General features: G+C 58.6%; 3 protein-coding genes and 1 long non-coding RNA gene across 18 annotated transcripts in view; 2 read left to right on the forward strand and 2 right to left on the reverse strand.

Moving 5' to 3' along the window:
* Positions 1-215: 215 nt before the first annotated feature.
* LOC139799339 (flavin-containing monooxygenase 5-like) lies at positions 216-4607 on the forward strand. Of its 2 annotated transcripts, XM_071751255.1 has the most exons (9): positions 216-350; positions 1370-1558; positions 1637-1799; positions 2490-2632; positions 2860-3059; positions 3141-3490; positions 3664-3736; positions 3902-4265; positions 4362-4607. In XM_071751255.1, the coding sequence occupies exons 1-8, from the start codon at positions 216-218 to the stop codon at positions 4257-4259; spliced, it is 1611 nt and encodes a 536-aa protein (XP_071607356.1). In that variant the 3' UTR covers positions 4260-4265; positions 4362-4607. The 2 variants fall into 2 exon arrangements, with proteins under 2 accessions (XP_071607356.1, XP_071607355.1); XM_071751254.1 differs by having other exon boundaries at positions 3902-4607.
* On the reverse strand, positions 318-3180 carry LOC139799345 (uncharacterized). The gene is made up of 3 exons (XR_011727231.1): positions 3087-3180; positions 2065-2218; positions 318-442 (listed from the first exon to the last, which is right to left on the reverse strand). It is a non-coding gene; the product is annotated as an uncharacterized lncRNA (long non-coding RNA).
* Positions 4608-4880: 273 nt separating the features above from the next.
* On the forward strand, positions 4881-12502 carry PRKAB2 (protein kinase AMP-activated non-catalytic subunit beta 2). 3 transcript variants are annotated; one of them, XM_071751272.1, is made up of 9 exons: positions 4881-4928; positions 6472-6584; positions 7427-7604; positions 7794-7960; positions 8757-8850; positions 9411-9531; positions 10655-10788; positions 11087-11155; positions 11579-12502. In XM_071751272.1, exons 3-9 carry the CDS (start codon positions 7443-7445, stop codon positions 11654-11656), a joined length of 825 nt encoding a protein of 274 aa, XP_071607373.1. In that variant the 5' UTR covers positions 4881-4928; positions 6472-6584; positions 7427-7442; the 3' UTR covers positions 11657-12502. The 3 variants fall into 3 exon arrangements, with proteins under 3 accessions (XP_071607373.1, XP_071607372.1, XP_071607374.1); XM_071751271.1 differs by having other exon boundaries at positions 4923-5002; XM_071751273.1 differs by having other exon boundaries at positions 4923-5002; positions 9411-9525.
* A 188-nt stretch (positions 12503-12690) lies between these two features.
* PDE4DIP (phosphodiesterase 4D interacting protein) overlaps positions 12691-15040 on the reverse strand; it is a 33983-nt gene continuing 31633 nt past the window's right edge. For 5 of the 12 annotated variants that reach the window (XM_071751238.1, XM_071751234.1, XM_071751232.1 and 2 more), the window contains 6 exons: positions 14886-15010; positions 14577-14678; positions 13834-14381; positions 13637-13754; positions 13476-13522; positions 12691-13248 (listed from right to left, as the gene is read on the reverse strand). In XM_071751238.1, the coding sequence (XP_071607339.1) occupies positions 13213-13248; positions 13476-13522; positions 13637-13754; positions 13834-14381; positions 14577-14678; positions 14886-15010 (976 nt within the window). In that variant the 3' untranslated portion in view covers positions 12691-13212. The remainder of the gene's footprint in view (positions 13249-13475; positions 13523-13636; positions 13755-13833; positions 14382-14576; positions 14679-14885; positions 15011-15040) is intronic. The other 7 variants (XM_071751240.1, XM_071751236.1, XM_071751235.1 and 4 more) reach the window with 4 other exon arrangements.

Consider the following 15040-nt stretch of genomic DNA (forward strand, 5'->3'; position numbering starts at 1 on the left):
GCACAGGGGGGGGAGGGAACCTATAGATCATGTCTGGAAGAAACACCTTGAAACACCCCAGCTGACCTTGGTCACACACAAGAAGCACGGGGACAGTCATTCCCTACCAAGAGACACCGCGCAGCGCCCAGGTGTCACCCATCGGGATCTGCACCCTCCGGAGCGTGTTTTGCCCCTGGCCAAGGCTTCCCCCTGCATCCCTGCCACCGCTGCGCATGGCTGGCCAGAGAGTAGCTGTCATCGGTGCTGGTGCCTCTGGCTTGTGTGCCCTGAAATGCTGCCTGGATGAGGGGCTGGTACCCACCTGCTTCGAGAGGAGCGGGGACATCGGCGGACTCTGGCGCTTTGAGGTAAGCCCCGCGGCAGCGTCCCGGAGGGGATCGGGAGGAGCGTTCCGTGGCAGCTAACGGAGCACGGCACGGCTTCCCTGCTCTGCACACACCTGACTGACGGGAAGGTTTCCAAAGAAAACCCCAGCAAAAACCAACTGCTGCGGTGCTGAGACATCCCCGTGGTGCCAGCTGGTGTGCTGGCCACGCAGCACTCATCTCCATCCCACCAGCAGCAGGGGGGGACCCTCCCCGAGGACTTCATCCCAGGGCTCGTGCCCTCAGATTCATCCTTCTCCTTTCCCATCCCTCCCTTTCCAGTCACACCCATCTGCTGCTTGGTTCTGGGTCCCCTCCAACCCTTTACTACCTATCCTGGTCCCACCTGACCCCACTGGCTGTCCCACTCCCCATCCTCCCCAGTCCATCTTTGGAAGTTCCAGTTGCTCCTCTCCCTCCTGTGCCACTCACCCATGCAGAGGCACCGAGTGCTGCCTCCTCTGTGCCTGAGCTCTCCTTGACTCAGGGGAAGCCCCAGAGCTTGGTTCTGTCCCCATCTAATGGGTCTGTTGACTTTTCCAGTGAGAACCCACCAAGGAGAAGACCAGCCTCACCACCATGTCCTGATAGGCAGATGGGAGAATCTGGGGAGGGGGAACACTGCACCACACCAGTGAGGATTTGGGGTGGCTTGGTTACAAGTCTGCTGGTTCTGCCCAGCTGGAAGCACCAGAGCTGGCTCAGCAACTGATGAGAACTGAAGTGGCAATGGCACCTCATCAGGGCTGGGAGGAGGGAAACTGAGGCACAAGACCTCATGACTCACTGTCATTACTGTGTGGCTCCTGCCATCCCAGAGCTTCCTCTCCTTCCTTTCACGGGGCGGGAAGTTAAAACCTGCAGGAGGGTGGTGGGCACAGGGTTGGCTGCTACTACCACCTGTGGCTTAATCCTGTGCCCCTGGGCAAGGAAATGAACCAGGTAGGTGTCTGCAGCCCCAGCTCCCCATCCCAGTGCTGATCCGTAGCCCACTCCCACAGGAGCACCCCGAGGAGGGCCGTGCCAGCATCTACCGCTCCGTCATCATCAACGCCTCCAAGGAGATGATGTGCTACAGCGACTTCCCCATCCCTGAGGACTTCCCCAACTACATGCACAACTCCAAGATCATGGAATACTTCTACATGTACGCCCAGCACTTCGATCTGCTCCGACACATCCGTTTCAGGGTGAGAGCCGGGGACTCTGGGGGGGTTGGTGGGGCTGGGAGGTGCCCGGTGCCTGACTCCTGCTCTTCCCACTCCCAGACCAGCGTGTGCCACATCTCCAAGTGCCCCAACTTTGCCACCACGGGGCAGTGGGAGGTGGTGACAGAGAGTCAAGGGAAGAAGGAGACGTCTGTCTTTGATGCTGTGCTGGTGTGCACCGGGCACCACACGGATGCACATCTCCCCTTGAGCACCTTCCCAGGTACTGCTGCTCACCTGCTCCAAATACCCCTGGAAACCCCCTCCTCTCCAGCTTAGTCCCCATTCCTGCCAAAATGAGTTCCACAGGTTAACACAACAGGTGGGACTGTAAGAGCATGCTGCTAGCCCACCCATCTTGGTAATCTGTCCTTGGTGGCTCTTGCTGTGCTGTCAGAACCTGACCAAAGTACCCTGCTGGCAGGTGCCACCACTGCCAGCCCACTTCTCCTGCCACAGACAGGCTCCCCAAGCTGCTGGCTACATACCTGCTGGACACTACAGCCCTCTGACAAGGCTTGAAAAGCTTGGTGCTGCTGGTTGCTGCCTCCTCTGGGTGCCAGGCAAAAAGGCTGTGGAGACCCTCTTGGCTTGGGTCACCAGGGTCTGGTGGGATGGCACAGACCCCAGCTGCTCTTGGCACTGGAAAGGAACCACAAGATTTGGGGGTAGGAGCATGGAGGTCTCCAGTCCAAGCCCTGCTCCAAGTCAGGCCATTCCCAATGCCACACTGGGCATCTCTCAGGCTGGAGATGCCACAACCACTCTGGGCACCCACTATCCCAGGACTGCACTGGGCCATGATGATCCCAGTCTGTTCCCAAACACACCACCAGCCTGAGCTGAGGGGGGGGGATGACAGCCACTCCCAGCCCCATGTCCTGGCATGGCACAGCTTCCTTCTCTTTTCCAGGACTGGAAAAGTTCGAGGGCTGGTACCTGCACAGCCGGGACTACAAGAACTCGCAGCCCTTTTTGGGGAAGCGGGTGGTTGTTGTTGGCACTGGGAATTCAGGCATTGACATCGCAGTGGAGCTGAGCCACGCAGCCAAGCAGGTGTGCTGGGAATGCCACCAGGGCTGGGGTGCTTCTTATTCAGACCCCAGAGGACACCAAACAACCCCCCTCACCATCCCCTGGGGCCTCCCCTCCCTCCTTTGAGCACCATTCCCATCTGGATGGGCATGGTTGCTCTCATCCCTTGTGTGAAAAGCATGGTGGGGGGGGCTCAGTTTGGTCCCCAGGATGCTGCCATGCTGCCACCTCTCCTCTCCTTTGCCCAGGTCTTCCTCAGCGCCAAGCGTGGGACCTGGGTCTTGCATCGGGTGGCAGAATCCGGGTACCCCTTTGACTTCACCTACAACACCCGTTTCACAATGTTCTGCCTTGGTCTGCTGCCTCCAAATGTCAGCAGTTACATCATGGAGAGGAAGGTCAATGCCCGCTTTGACCACGCACTCTACGGCCTGAAACCCCAGCACCGGTGAGAGCCCCAGCAGCACCCTGGTACCTGCTGCCCATCCCACTGCCCAGGTCCTGCAGGAGCTCTCTCTGTGCTTTCCAGGCTCTTTGACCAGCACCCGACTGTCAACGATGACCTTCCCAACCGCATCATCTCGGGCAGGGTGCAGGTGAAGCCAAACATCAAGGAGTTCACTGAGACATCTGCCATTTTCGAGGATGGCACCAGGGAGGACATCGACGCCGTGGTCTTTGCCACGGGATACAGCTTCTCCTTCCCCTTCCTTGAGGGCTATGTGAAAGTGGTGGAAAACCAGATCTCCCTCTACAAGCTGATGTTCCTCCCTGAACTGGAGAAGCCAACGCTGGCTTTCATTGGTCTCATCCAGCCTGTGGGTGCTGTCATGCCCATCTCTGAGCTCCAGAGTCGCTGGGCCACCCGTGTCTTCAAGGGTAAGTGAGGCAAACCTCCCCTGTGGCTGCAGCCTGACCCTGCATCCCTATAGAAGGGGTCAGCAGTCCCTGGCTGTGTTCGGGAGGCAGCAGCCAGCTCTGCCATCCTGGCTGCAAGTGATGCCATAGCCAGCAGGGTCCAGCACCCCCAGACTGTGCCTCATCCTCCCTAGGGCTGAGCAAGCTGCCTCCACGGCACGACATGGAGGCTGACATCAAGCAGAAAAAGAAAGCCATGGCAAAGAAGTAAGAGTCCCTTGGACGCTTTTGGCCGTGCCAGCAGAGGGCAGGGATGTGCTCAGCTGCAACACCCCCACCCCGCTGATCCCTCCCCGTGCTGGTCCCTCCAACCATCACCTTCCCAGTGCACAGGCTCTGCTGCCAGCACCCCCCTGCCTTCCCTGCCCGCAGGTACGTGAAGAGCCAGAGGCACACCATCCAGGTGGATTACATCGCCTACATGGACGAGCTCGCCTGCCAGGTGGGGGTCAAGCCCAACGTGCTGACCCTCTTCCTCACCGACCCCAAACTGGCGCTGGAGGTGGTCTTTGGTCCCTGCACATCCTACCAGTACCGCCTGCGGGGTCCGGGTGCCTGGGGAGGTGCCAGGGAAGCCATCCTGACCCAGCGGCAGCGGGTGGTGAGACCTCTGCGCACCAGAGCTGGGGATGGTGCTGCCCGCTCCAGCGCCGTGCCCCACATCTTCAAAGTCTTCTTCAGCGTTGGTTTGATCGTGTCTACCCTTGTCTACATCTCACTCTCTCCCTAAGCTCAGGTGAAGGAGACAGTGGGTGCCCTCCTGGCTTTCTCCTTCCTTTCCTTTGGAGTCGGGTGTTTCTGTTGTCTCTCACTGTGTCTGCTGCCACCCCAGGAGATGCGGAGATTGGTTCCTTGAAGACACATCCCGGTCTGTCTGCCTTTCCTGCTGTGCCGGGGCCATTCCAGGTCTTGTCCCCGAGGACAGGGATCCCTCCTCTTCCTTCCCCAAATCCTGGACCTGCAGCTCCTCAAGTTCTACCCGCATGGGTCAGCTCTGTGATCCACGACCTCCCCGGGCCAGGGCACCCTGAGGAAAGGGCAATAAACCTTTGTCCCTCTACCAGGACCAGGGACCAACTCCACGTGCTGTCTCAGTCTCTGGTGCCTGTCCTGAGGATTCGGGACGGCACCGGACCGCTACCACCCGCAGCCCCACCCCAGCGCCGCTCCCCCATCTCCAGCTCTGCCCTCAACCGACATGGCCGCCAGCGGCTAAGGCGGGGGCCGGAGCCGTGAGGCCTCAACCCTCACGCCCATCACCTCCAGAGTGCCCTCAGCTAACATGGCCGCGGGCCGGTCCCGGAGCACCGGGTCCGCAATGGGGGTGGGCGCGGCCATAGCGCGGCAGGCGGGGGCGGGACAGAGCGCCCCGCAGAGGCCGCCGGCGGTGGAGGGGAAGGTAGGGACGGGGGGGGGGGGGGGCGTCGCCATTTTGGACGGAGGCGGAGAGGCAGCGGCGGAGGCTGCGGGCAGGTGTGGTGGCGGTCGGGGTTGGGGTGTCAGGGCTGGGCAGGAGCCCGGGGGATGGGCGGCGGTAGTAGCTGGGCGGGTGGTGCCACGGGAGGTTTAGCGGGGAGTCCCCCCGGGGGCACAGCGCGGTGCGTCAGGGCGGCCCGGTAGCGGTAGCCGGGGGCGCGCAGTCCGCCGAGCCCCTCAGGAACGTCCCCATCCCATGCACCGTGACCGGGAAGGGAAAGGGAAAAGGGAAAAGGAAAGGGAAAAGGCGGCCGTGGGCCCTGTCATTTGTCACCGCGGTGCAGGGCCCTCGTCCCAGCCCTGCCCGCTTCTCCTCGGCAGACACTCCTGTCCCCAGCTTCCCAGCTCATTCCCTTCTCCTCCCAGCCGAGCCCTTCCCCCAAGGAGGGAACGAGGCAGGAGAGTCCGGGCTCGTCCGGCAGCAGCTCTCAGCTGAGGGTGCTGAGCAAAGACCCCGTTTCTCCCCAAATAAATCCCCCACAGCTGGTGTGTCTGAGTGGGTCAGGGGCAGCAGGTGTGGTGCGTTTCAGGGGAAATTGGTGTCAGTTTCAGCACTGGTGGAACAGGGAGAGGGGGCTGGGAGACACTGAAAGGGTTTTGGGATGGGGGTGATGGGCACCCACCTCGCTGGGACTGGGAGAAGATGTGCTGAGGCACTGCAGAGGCTTGCTCGGGCTTTGGTATGGGCAGCGTCTCCATCAGCAGCATGGACATGGTTGTGTCACACTGTCAGAGCCCGCTGTGCTGCAGGACCTTGTCTGAAGGCAGAAGAAGGGTTTGGGCTCTAGAGGTTAATTTAGTAAAGCCAAGTGCTGCAGGTCATGCTCAGAGAGCTTCCTGTCAGCTGCACGATGCAAGTGGTCTCATCTGAGTGTGGTTTCAGATGCCAAGTGCTGGAAAGGAGCCACTGGTTCAGAGAAACCTCAGGAGCTGTTTGGATAAGTGTGACCTGTCAGGGACAGCCAGAGGGACTGTTTTCATTTAGAAAAAGAGAAAAGGAGGTTTTCAAATCTCTTTGCACCTACATATATCTCTCAGGTCTCTCTCAAATGTCTTGGTACTTTTCCTACCTTCCTCCCAGAGGTGGGAGGTAAGAGAGCCTTAGTGGGCATACTGGGAAAGCAGCTCCTCAACAGCAGGTCTGGTGGCACAGGGACAGGTAGTGTGAGGAGCTGGCTGAGCCTCTTCCAGGGCAGAGGGGGAAGATGTCAGAGCAAGTAGTGCAGGTCATCTGACCTAGATCTTGGTGTACTTGATCCTCAATGAGAGGGGGTGGGAGTTAGCTGCCCTCTTGAGCTGCCTTTTAGCCCCCAGGATTTAAGAAATACCTTAGTAATTGCTTCATAACGTTCTAAAGCCCAGCTTTGGCTGGCAACCTTGGCCTGGCACCTTTCACACAACTTGATCTCCTAAACAAATCCCTAAATGTTGCAACTAATGCTGTCCTTCTGCTTCGCCCTGCTCAGCCCATCATCAGCGCAGTAAGCTGAAAGCTGCAAAATAAATTTGGGAAGGTGGCAAGAACTCCAACCCATCTTGGCTGCTGGGGAAGGCCTGAAGAGTCCCGTGGAGCTCGTGGGTGTGTAGTTGATTTTTCATGGCTTGGTTCTGTATGGTTGGTGGGAGCTGGGTGGGATGGGGGGTGATGGCCCATCTCCAGCTGCAGAGTGGCTGGGGTTGCCTCTTCACTTGTGTTCCCCCTGGAGAATTGGGCAGATTCTGGAGCCCTCAGGGTGGTGCCACTGGCCAGGGTCACAGCAAGAGGACCTCCATGTGCTGTGCCACAGCTATGGTGGTGTTTTGCCTTTGCAAATCATAAGTGGATGCCTTTGAGAGCTGAGCTTTTTGCAGACACCGTGGCATTAATCCCACACCTTGGCCAAGCTCCAGCTTGGGCGATTCCACTCGGACACTTGAAATACTCCCTGTTGCCTTTGCCAGGCACGAGGCTCTGCTCTTCTGCCCACGAGTTCTTGGAGGCTGTTGAACAGCTGCTACTTTCACTCTCTGGCTGTTTCTTGCTGGGTGTAGGGGATATGTTTGTAAAGCCTGACTGTGGGACTCTGAAAGAGGCTCTGTTAACACCAAGCAACTGATTTGCCCCTAAAGCTTGGCTTTATTTTTCCCACCAGACCCCCTGCTTTGCCAGCTGTTGAGGGCTCATGTGGGACACCGTTTAATTATTATGGGGTTGGGAGTGTAACAATTCCCAGCTGGATTGGATGGATGGTTCATATGGCTATAATTAGGCAAAGCTGTCTTGTTTGTTGCCCTCCCAAACTTGGGAATGAACTTTAGGTGCTTTTTAGGAGTGCTGTCAGCTTCTCCTGGCAAAGAGCACTGGGGAATGGTACCTTTGCTCCCCTCCTTGCTGCTGGAGCCTGTGGGTACTGTCACACTGCTGTCCTCTGTCTCTCCCAGGGGCTGCTGAGGGGCCATGGGGAACACCACCAGTGAACGTGTGTCTGGGGAACGCCACGGCTCCAAGTCCCAGCGTGGGGATGGCTCGGGTGCCCCCCATCCTGCCAAGGAGCACCCACACAAGATCATGGTGGGCAGCACCGATGATCCAAGTGTTTTCAGCTCCCACGACTCCAAGGTAGGGCCTGGCTGCTGCCTTCCCTGTCCTGCAGCCATGCAAAGGGTCTGTGGGGAACTGGGAGGCTGGAGGAGCTCTGCAGTGCTCTCATCCAGGATCTGCGGGTGGGCTGGTAGGAGCCAGGGGGAAGTAAAGGTAGTCCCAGGTTGTCTCTTGTGGCTCAGTCAGGCTCTGGTTTTCTTTGCTCAGATTCCTGGGGACAAGGAGTTTGTGTCATGGCAGCCAGATTTGGAGGAGTCAGTGAAACCAACCCAACAAGCCCGACCCACTGTTATCCGCTGGGCTGATGGAGGCAAAGAGGTCTTCATCTCTGGATCTTTCAACAACTGGAGCACCAAGATCCCTCTCATCAAGAGGTAGCCAATCCCTCAGGTCACTCTCCATCGCAGGGAATGTTTTCCCTTCTCTGTGCTGGTTTTTGTTTCCTTTGCTCACTTGGCTTTCCTCAGTTCACCCAAGCTGGAGCACAAATCCATAGTCAGTGTCTTCCTTGGGTGATGCTGCTTGGTGGATGGAAATAAGGAAACAGAGGGGAAGGGCAGGATGGGCCACTTTTCCTTCCCAGCTGGATGTCACACAGCACCTAGTCCTGGCAGCAGAGCTCTGCCTGGGTATGCAGCAGTCTTTTGGAAGCTGTCAGCTCTTACCTTGGCCGTGGCCTTGCCCCATGCCTGGTTGCATTGTTGCCAGCGGAGTTTGTTTATTTGTCCCTCGTGTGTCCTTCTGTCCTAATGATGTTTCTCACTGTTGTGCAATACATCAGTGATTTCTGTGGAAACTCTGTAGGACTCTGGGCATAATCCTAGCAAGTCATCTGGAATGGGTTTATGTCAATTGCAGGTTTAACATTTGCTGCCCCCACCCTGCAGTGCTGCAGGGGGATGTGGGGGATGGATTAGATGCCTTGCCCATCCCTGCTCACCAGTGTGTCTGGCACAGGGTGTCTGCCACACCAAGTTCCCTGTCCATGGGCTCTCCTGCCTCCTGTGTCCCCACCTCAGATACCTGGCAAGGACCCAGCCTAATCTGGCATGAGGGTGTTGGGGTGGAGGGGCTGGGCAGTGCATGGAAAAATGCTGTTTTCTGGTGGAAGAACAGCATCCAAGAGCATCAAGGAAGTAATGTTGCTGTGTGTCTGTTCTCTCTGCACAGCCACAATGACTTTGTTGCTATCCTGGACCTCCCAGAAGGAGAGCACCAGTACAAATTCTTCGTGGATGGTCAGTGGGTCCATGACCCATCTGAGGTAATGTTTAAAGCTTTATCCCTGCAAATCTGGTCTTCTGTAGGGGACTAAACATGATTTAACTGCAGCAGGGGGGGGGAACAGGAGGAGCAGAGAGGGGCACCTCCATCCTGTGAGTCCTTTCTGTGAGCCAGAGCCTGGTTCACTGGGATAAGACTTGCTGTACTGGGAAGCATCAAGGAGGTACTGAGGGGCAGGGAAACACCAGAAGGCCTCTAAACCCCCTTTTGGAATTGCCTGCCTGGGCTGTGGGGCCAGCACTCACTGCAGGTTCTCCTCCTATCTGAATCATGGGTAGAAAGAGAAGACACTTACCCACTGGTATGTAACAGGAGGGAGGGTGAATAGAGGAGGTGCTGTTGGAGCCTGAGAGTAAAAGGAAATCCTCACAGGGCAAACAGCAGAGATCTGCATGCACAGCACAGAGCAAGGCACTGGGCACCTGCTCTCTGAGTTAATGGCACAGCACAGACAGCTTGGGCTGAGAGGATCTGGGAAGCAGGGCATGTGCTCTGGTTGGAGGGGAATGTAGGAAGACTCTGAACATCAGTTCTCTCCAGCCTGTGGTCACCAGCCAGATGGGCACAATCAACAACCTGATTCACGTCAAGAAGTCTGACTTTGAGGTCTTCGATGCCTTGAAGGTGGATTCCCTGGAGAGCTCAGAAACCTCAGGTCGGGGTGAGTTTTTGTGGCATTAAAGCTTTGCATGTGCTATTTTCTGCCTCCTCTGCTCTGAGGGAATCACTGCTCTGGGGGAGAAGAGACCCCCTGAGCAGAGGTGTGGGCTTGCACCCAGGAAGAGGAGTATTTGGCAGCAGGTCCTCAGACTCCATGAAGGGGGTGGTGTAACGTGTTCTGGGCTAGCACTGTCCTGGGGCAGGGCCAGTGCCTGCTCGTGGTCGAGGCAGCCATTTCAGACTGGTGAGCACTGGGAACATCACCCCTTTCTGTCTGCTCAACTGTGAGTAAGTCATCTGATCCAGGGTACAAGCTAGACAGGAGCAGAATCCTGGTTATTTTCATCAGCCACTCTTCATGCCAAGGTAATTTGTACTGGTGCAAGCACACCAGAAACCTCCCTCTCCTCTTGTGTTACAGCAGCAGGTTAGGTTACCACACAGACACCAGCAATGCTGGCTCAGTGTGTCATGCTGGAAGGCAGCTCAGTTTCACACCCTGAGTGTGGCATCCTGGCCCTGGTACAGACCCCCATCTCAGACACAGCCTCAGCTCCACATCCTTGCCCAGCCTGGGCAGGAGATGCTTCACTGGGAAGAAACCAGCACACAGCAGGAGCTCCAGGGATGTGGAGCCCTTCCAGGTGCTGGCTGTTCCATAACCATCAGGTCAGATGTGGCTGGGAGATAACAGCCAGTCCGGCTCCCAGTAAGCACAAGCTCTTGTGGTCTCTCACATGGGACTTCCCACCTGACCTCCTTGTGAGGCAGTTCTACAGCACCAGGAGCATGTGGGCATTGTGTGCTTGCTGTGCCCTTGCTGCAAAACATACAGCTCTGGGGTCAGCATGCTGCTTGCTGCAGGGGGGGGACCTGGCTGTGCTGCATGCAGGAGTCTCGGGGTGGGTACCACAGGGTGCTTGTGTTGTGTCAGCACACCTATAAGGGCTCACCTGGCTGCTTATCCTGCTGTGAAAAGGCTGAGCTGTTGCTATAAGACACGTGGCTGTGGCTCATGAAAGATGTTTGTGCCTGAAAGACCCTACTTGGTATCTTGGGAGCTGCTTTGCGCTCACCAGTCCTGCTTTAGCCATTTCACATCTCCTCCCATCTCTTCTCTTTAGACTTATCCAGCTCACCCCCTGGTCCTTATGGCCAGGAGATGTACGTGTACCGGCCTGAGGAACGCTTCAAATCCCCCCCCATCCTCCCACCTCACCTCCTCCAGGTCATCCTCAACAAGGACACCAACATCTCGGTGGGTACTGGTCACTGCCTGCATATGCAAACCCACAGAGGGTTTGGAAGGGGAGTCCTGTCTGCAGGGAGCCTGCTCTCCCTTTGCCTGGGGCCTGGCCCTTGGAATTCCCGGGGAAAAGCACCACTTTTCCCCTTGACCACTCTGGTTGGGCCCCTGAGCTCTGTTCCTCTTCAGAACAGCCAGAGTCACCAGCAGCTTAGGCTGCCTGAGGTGGCAGCTCCCTGTGATGGTTTGGGGAGGAGAGGGATGGGGGTTTCAGGGCTCTGCTCTTCCTGTGACATTCCTCTTCTCCTAGTGTGACCCAGCACTGCTGCCAGAACCCAACCACGTCATGCTCAATCACCTCTATGCTCTCTCCATCAAGGTAAGCTGGGGAAGCTGCTGTGGCTCCCAGCAACCTGCAGCACCTGCAGAGAGTGGGACAGCCAGAGTGGGGATGGTGCTGCAGGGATGTGGGGACCCCCCTGGGGACAGCCTGGCTGCCTGCTGGCATGGACACGGGTGTAAGGCTATGGTCTCCTCACAGCTCCCAGTTCTCCCCAGGCTGTTTCACCACAGCATGGTAGAGCTGGGCAGCCCTGGTGTATACCAGAGCCTTCCCTCACCCTGCCTCCTCGTGGTGGGTATGGGATGTCTTTTGTTGGCTGTGAGGCTCAGGGCAGCAGGGATGGGCAAGAACTGCCCCCCACAGAGCCCTCTTCCTGATGGCTGCCCTGGGGGATGCTCTGATCCCAGGTGGGCACAGCCAGGCTGGGCTGAGCTCCCCTTCCTGCTGTGTCTCTGGCAGGATGGAGTGATGGTGCTGAGTGCCACGCACAGATACAAGAAGAAGTATGTGACCACGCTGCTGTACAAACCCATCTGAGCCAGGGCCTTGCCTGCCCCCCACCACAGGACACCAAACGCCGCTTTGTCTGCACACGCTGGGCCACAGGACTGTGTCACAACTGGGCTCTGGCTCCAGCCTCAAACCTGGCAGGGACACAGGCCCTGGTGATGAGCCCAGGGCCCCTGGGGCCTGTGACACCGTCCCCTCCTACTGATGTGGTTTGATTTAACCCTTGGTTTCCAACCCACCCACAGCTCCCTTTGGCTTCTCTAAGTCTGAGGCCACTTTGCTGCTCACACCAGAAGAGCCTTTCCTGGTGCCCAGCACAGAAAGGACTTCACTGTACCCATCTCCTCCAGCCTCCAAGGGCCCCAAGGTGACCCTGGCAGTGCCCCCAGGAACATGTCCTACCTGCTGAAGGTTGCTGTGCTGTCCTGGTGATGATCCTCCAAGGCCACCTTCATCCCATGGAGCTCTAAGGACACCTCGGCCCGCCACCTGACACCTCCTGTCTCGCAGCCATCTTTGGGGCTGTCCCCCTCCTTGTGACCCCCCAGTTTGGAGGTGGGGTCTCTCTGCTCAGGCTGCAGCCCCAGCCCTCTGCCAGGTTGAGCATCAAGCCAGCAGGAGGCAGGCGAGTACAGCCGGACACAGCCACGCTTAACCGCGGCCGGAACAGAACCCTCATGGACCGAACTGCTGCCCCATCCCCAGCACACAGCGCTTCTGGGGGGCAGGGCTGACTCTCCCAAGCCCAAGGGGCACCTGTGCACACCCCTGCTTGGAGGAGGGGTACCCCAGAACCCCCGGCTACACTGCCTGGTGTGGAGCAGTGCCACCTGACAGGGTTGTCTCTATTTATTACAGTATTTATTGTTCTCAGTGCTGCTGGCCTGGTATTGGCTGGGGGCAGAGAGGAGAAGGAAGGGAGCACCCCAGTGGGGCACAGAGCTGCCCTGGGGATGCTGAGATGGGCTCAGAGCCAGCGCCTGAGACCCCTGTGCTGTGGGGAGCTTTAGGGTGGAGGGGGGGTGCACTGCTGCAGAAACGGGAGTACCAGCAACACCACAACCCAAATGAAACCTTTATTGGGGACTCTGCAGCCACTGAACAGAAACATGGCATTTCTTACATCTTCCTCCCACACTGGGACACCCTGATGCCTGGAGAGCCCCAGAAATGCAGCTCTGATACCTCTGTCTATATACATATACATATATCCATAAGCAGGGACAGGCACACAGTGGGATTACAGAGTTACCAAGTCCTGGGGTGAGTGATGCTCAGTGCAGAGGGCTGTGATGCCCCACTCAGCACTGTGGGTGGAAGAGGGACAAGAACTGAAGCAGGGGGCAGGCAGGGCCAAGCCAGCAGCTGCTGCTGCTCTGATGCCAAGCAACGTTGGGCAGAGGGGACTCAACCACCACAGAATCCCAAACCTACTAACTGCAGAGCTGACCATCCCAGACCCCTGTCCACCCCAGCCCTTGGCAGTAGCAGGAGGGTCTGCTGCAGCCTCCTGGTGTGGCAGGGCTCAGCAGCCAGGGGGCTGTTCCATGGCCTGGGGCATGGCACCCAACCCTGCTTGGGGCTCAGGCGACAGGCAAGACCTGCTGGTGGGCCTTCACCTGGGGAGAGAGCATGGAGAGCAATAAGGGGAGCACTGCCAGGGCAGGCCTGTGCCTGGGGACAGGGACACGGGCTGGGGACAGACAAGGAATATGGGTCCCTGCGTCCCCATACCCAGCTGGCCCCTCAGCACCTGCCATCAGCCACCACCCTGCCATCTGTGCCCAGCCCCAAGGCATCAGGGTGGGGGCACCTACTCCTGGTGTATCCTTGAGGGCAGCCTTACCTCCAGGTTTGTCCTGGCCTTGCACAGCACGTTGTGTGTCCTGGTCACTGCAAAGGAGATAGGGAGAGGATCAGCGAGGTCCTTAAGCTGTGGAGCCTCTCCAGGCACACGGGGACCAGGCCAGCTTGGCTGTGCCACCCCTCAGCAGGACATCAGCATACACTGGCTCACGATGAACTGCTCCATGCTGTCCTTGAGCCTGGCTGTGCTCTGCAGAGCGTTCTCCCTCTCCGAGAGCTGAGCTCGCAGCGCCGCGATCTCCCCCCGCAGCGCCTGCTCCTAGGACCAGACATGCACGGTGAGAGGGGGCAAGCACTCATCCTGTCCACTGCCCTGCCCTGCCCTGCCAGGTCCTTACCTTGCCCTGGTGCTTGGCAGGGCTGGCAGGCAGCACGGTGCCCCAGAAGGCAGTGAGGAGCGATGCACACTGCTCCAGGATGCGGTGCAGGGCGCTGGCGCTGCCCCAGAGGTGCCCGGCTCCCGCCCACCCCAAGGTCTGTGGGAGAAGGGTGCAGGAGCGGGTGCTGCCGGGGCACCCGCACCCTGCTGCACCCAGGGACTCACCCTGCCCAGCCCCACACTGCAAGGCAGCTCTGGCAGCAGCCTCTACCTGCTGCTCACCAGCCCTGCGAGGCCCAGGGCTGATACTGAGCTCAGGAGACACTTTAGGGACCGTCCATGGGGCAGGGTCTGACCCCTGGCTGCCACCAGCCCGGTCCTGCCCACACTTTACCTCCTTTCCCGGGAGCTGGCAGCTGCTCAGCCCAAGTGCTGGGCGTGTGAGACACATCAGCTCATGGGCCAGAGCCTTCCCCTCCAGAACATGTTGCTCCAGGGCCCGGTATGTGTCCAGGCGGCCAATGATGTGAGGCCCAGTTGGTCCCTCGCTCTTCCTCACTGCTGGTTCTGTCCCACGTGGCCCTGTGGAATGAGCAGGGTAGGGTGAGGACTGCTGCCTGCTGTGTCCCTCCCCATCCCATCCTGGGGGCTTGGCTCAGCTCTGGACTCGCAATCCTTGCTCATCAAGGGTGCTGTGAAGAGCTCATCAGGGCTCAGCAAACCCGGAGGCAGACGTGTGGGTGGGCAGGCTCTGGTACCCACCCGCCTTCTGCTGGGCCACCAGTTTGTCAGAGGGCAGCGAGGAGAAGAGGGGAGCTGCTGGACTTGTGCCAACATCTCGCACCGGAGGAGATGGGAAGCAGCCTGGAACAAGAAGCACCTGAGACCCTGCAGGCTGTGGCTCTGTGCCTGGGGCTTCTGGGGTCCTGCTCTCCCTCTCTGCCTGCCAGCAGGGCCACCGTGTCCCTTTTGCTGCCACAACAGGAGAGTTGCTTGGGCTTGCCCAGGGGTTACAGAGACCAAGGCCAGGAGCCAGGCAGAGGGGCTGGTGCTGGTGGGAGGGTACTGTACCTGCGTGGGTCTCAGCAGAGGGGCCAGGGAGGCTCTCGTAGACGTTCAGCTCTGCACGCAGGGTCTGGAGGAGCAGGTGGTGCTCCTCACACTGCTGCTGCATGAGCGTCACGGTGTGCTGCAGCCTACAGAGGGGTGAGAAATGGATCCAGGGA

Source organism: Heliangelus exortis, chromosome 8 (assembly GCF_036169615.1).
Source record: "Heliangelus exortis chromosome 8, bHelExo1.hap1, whole genome shotgun sequence".
In the NCBI taxonomy this organism is placed as follows: domain Eukaryota; kingdom Metazoa; phylum Chordata; class Aves; order Apodiformes; family Trochilidae; genus Heliangelus; species Heliangelus exortis.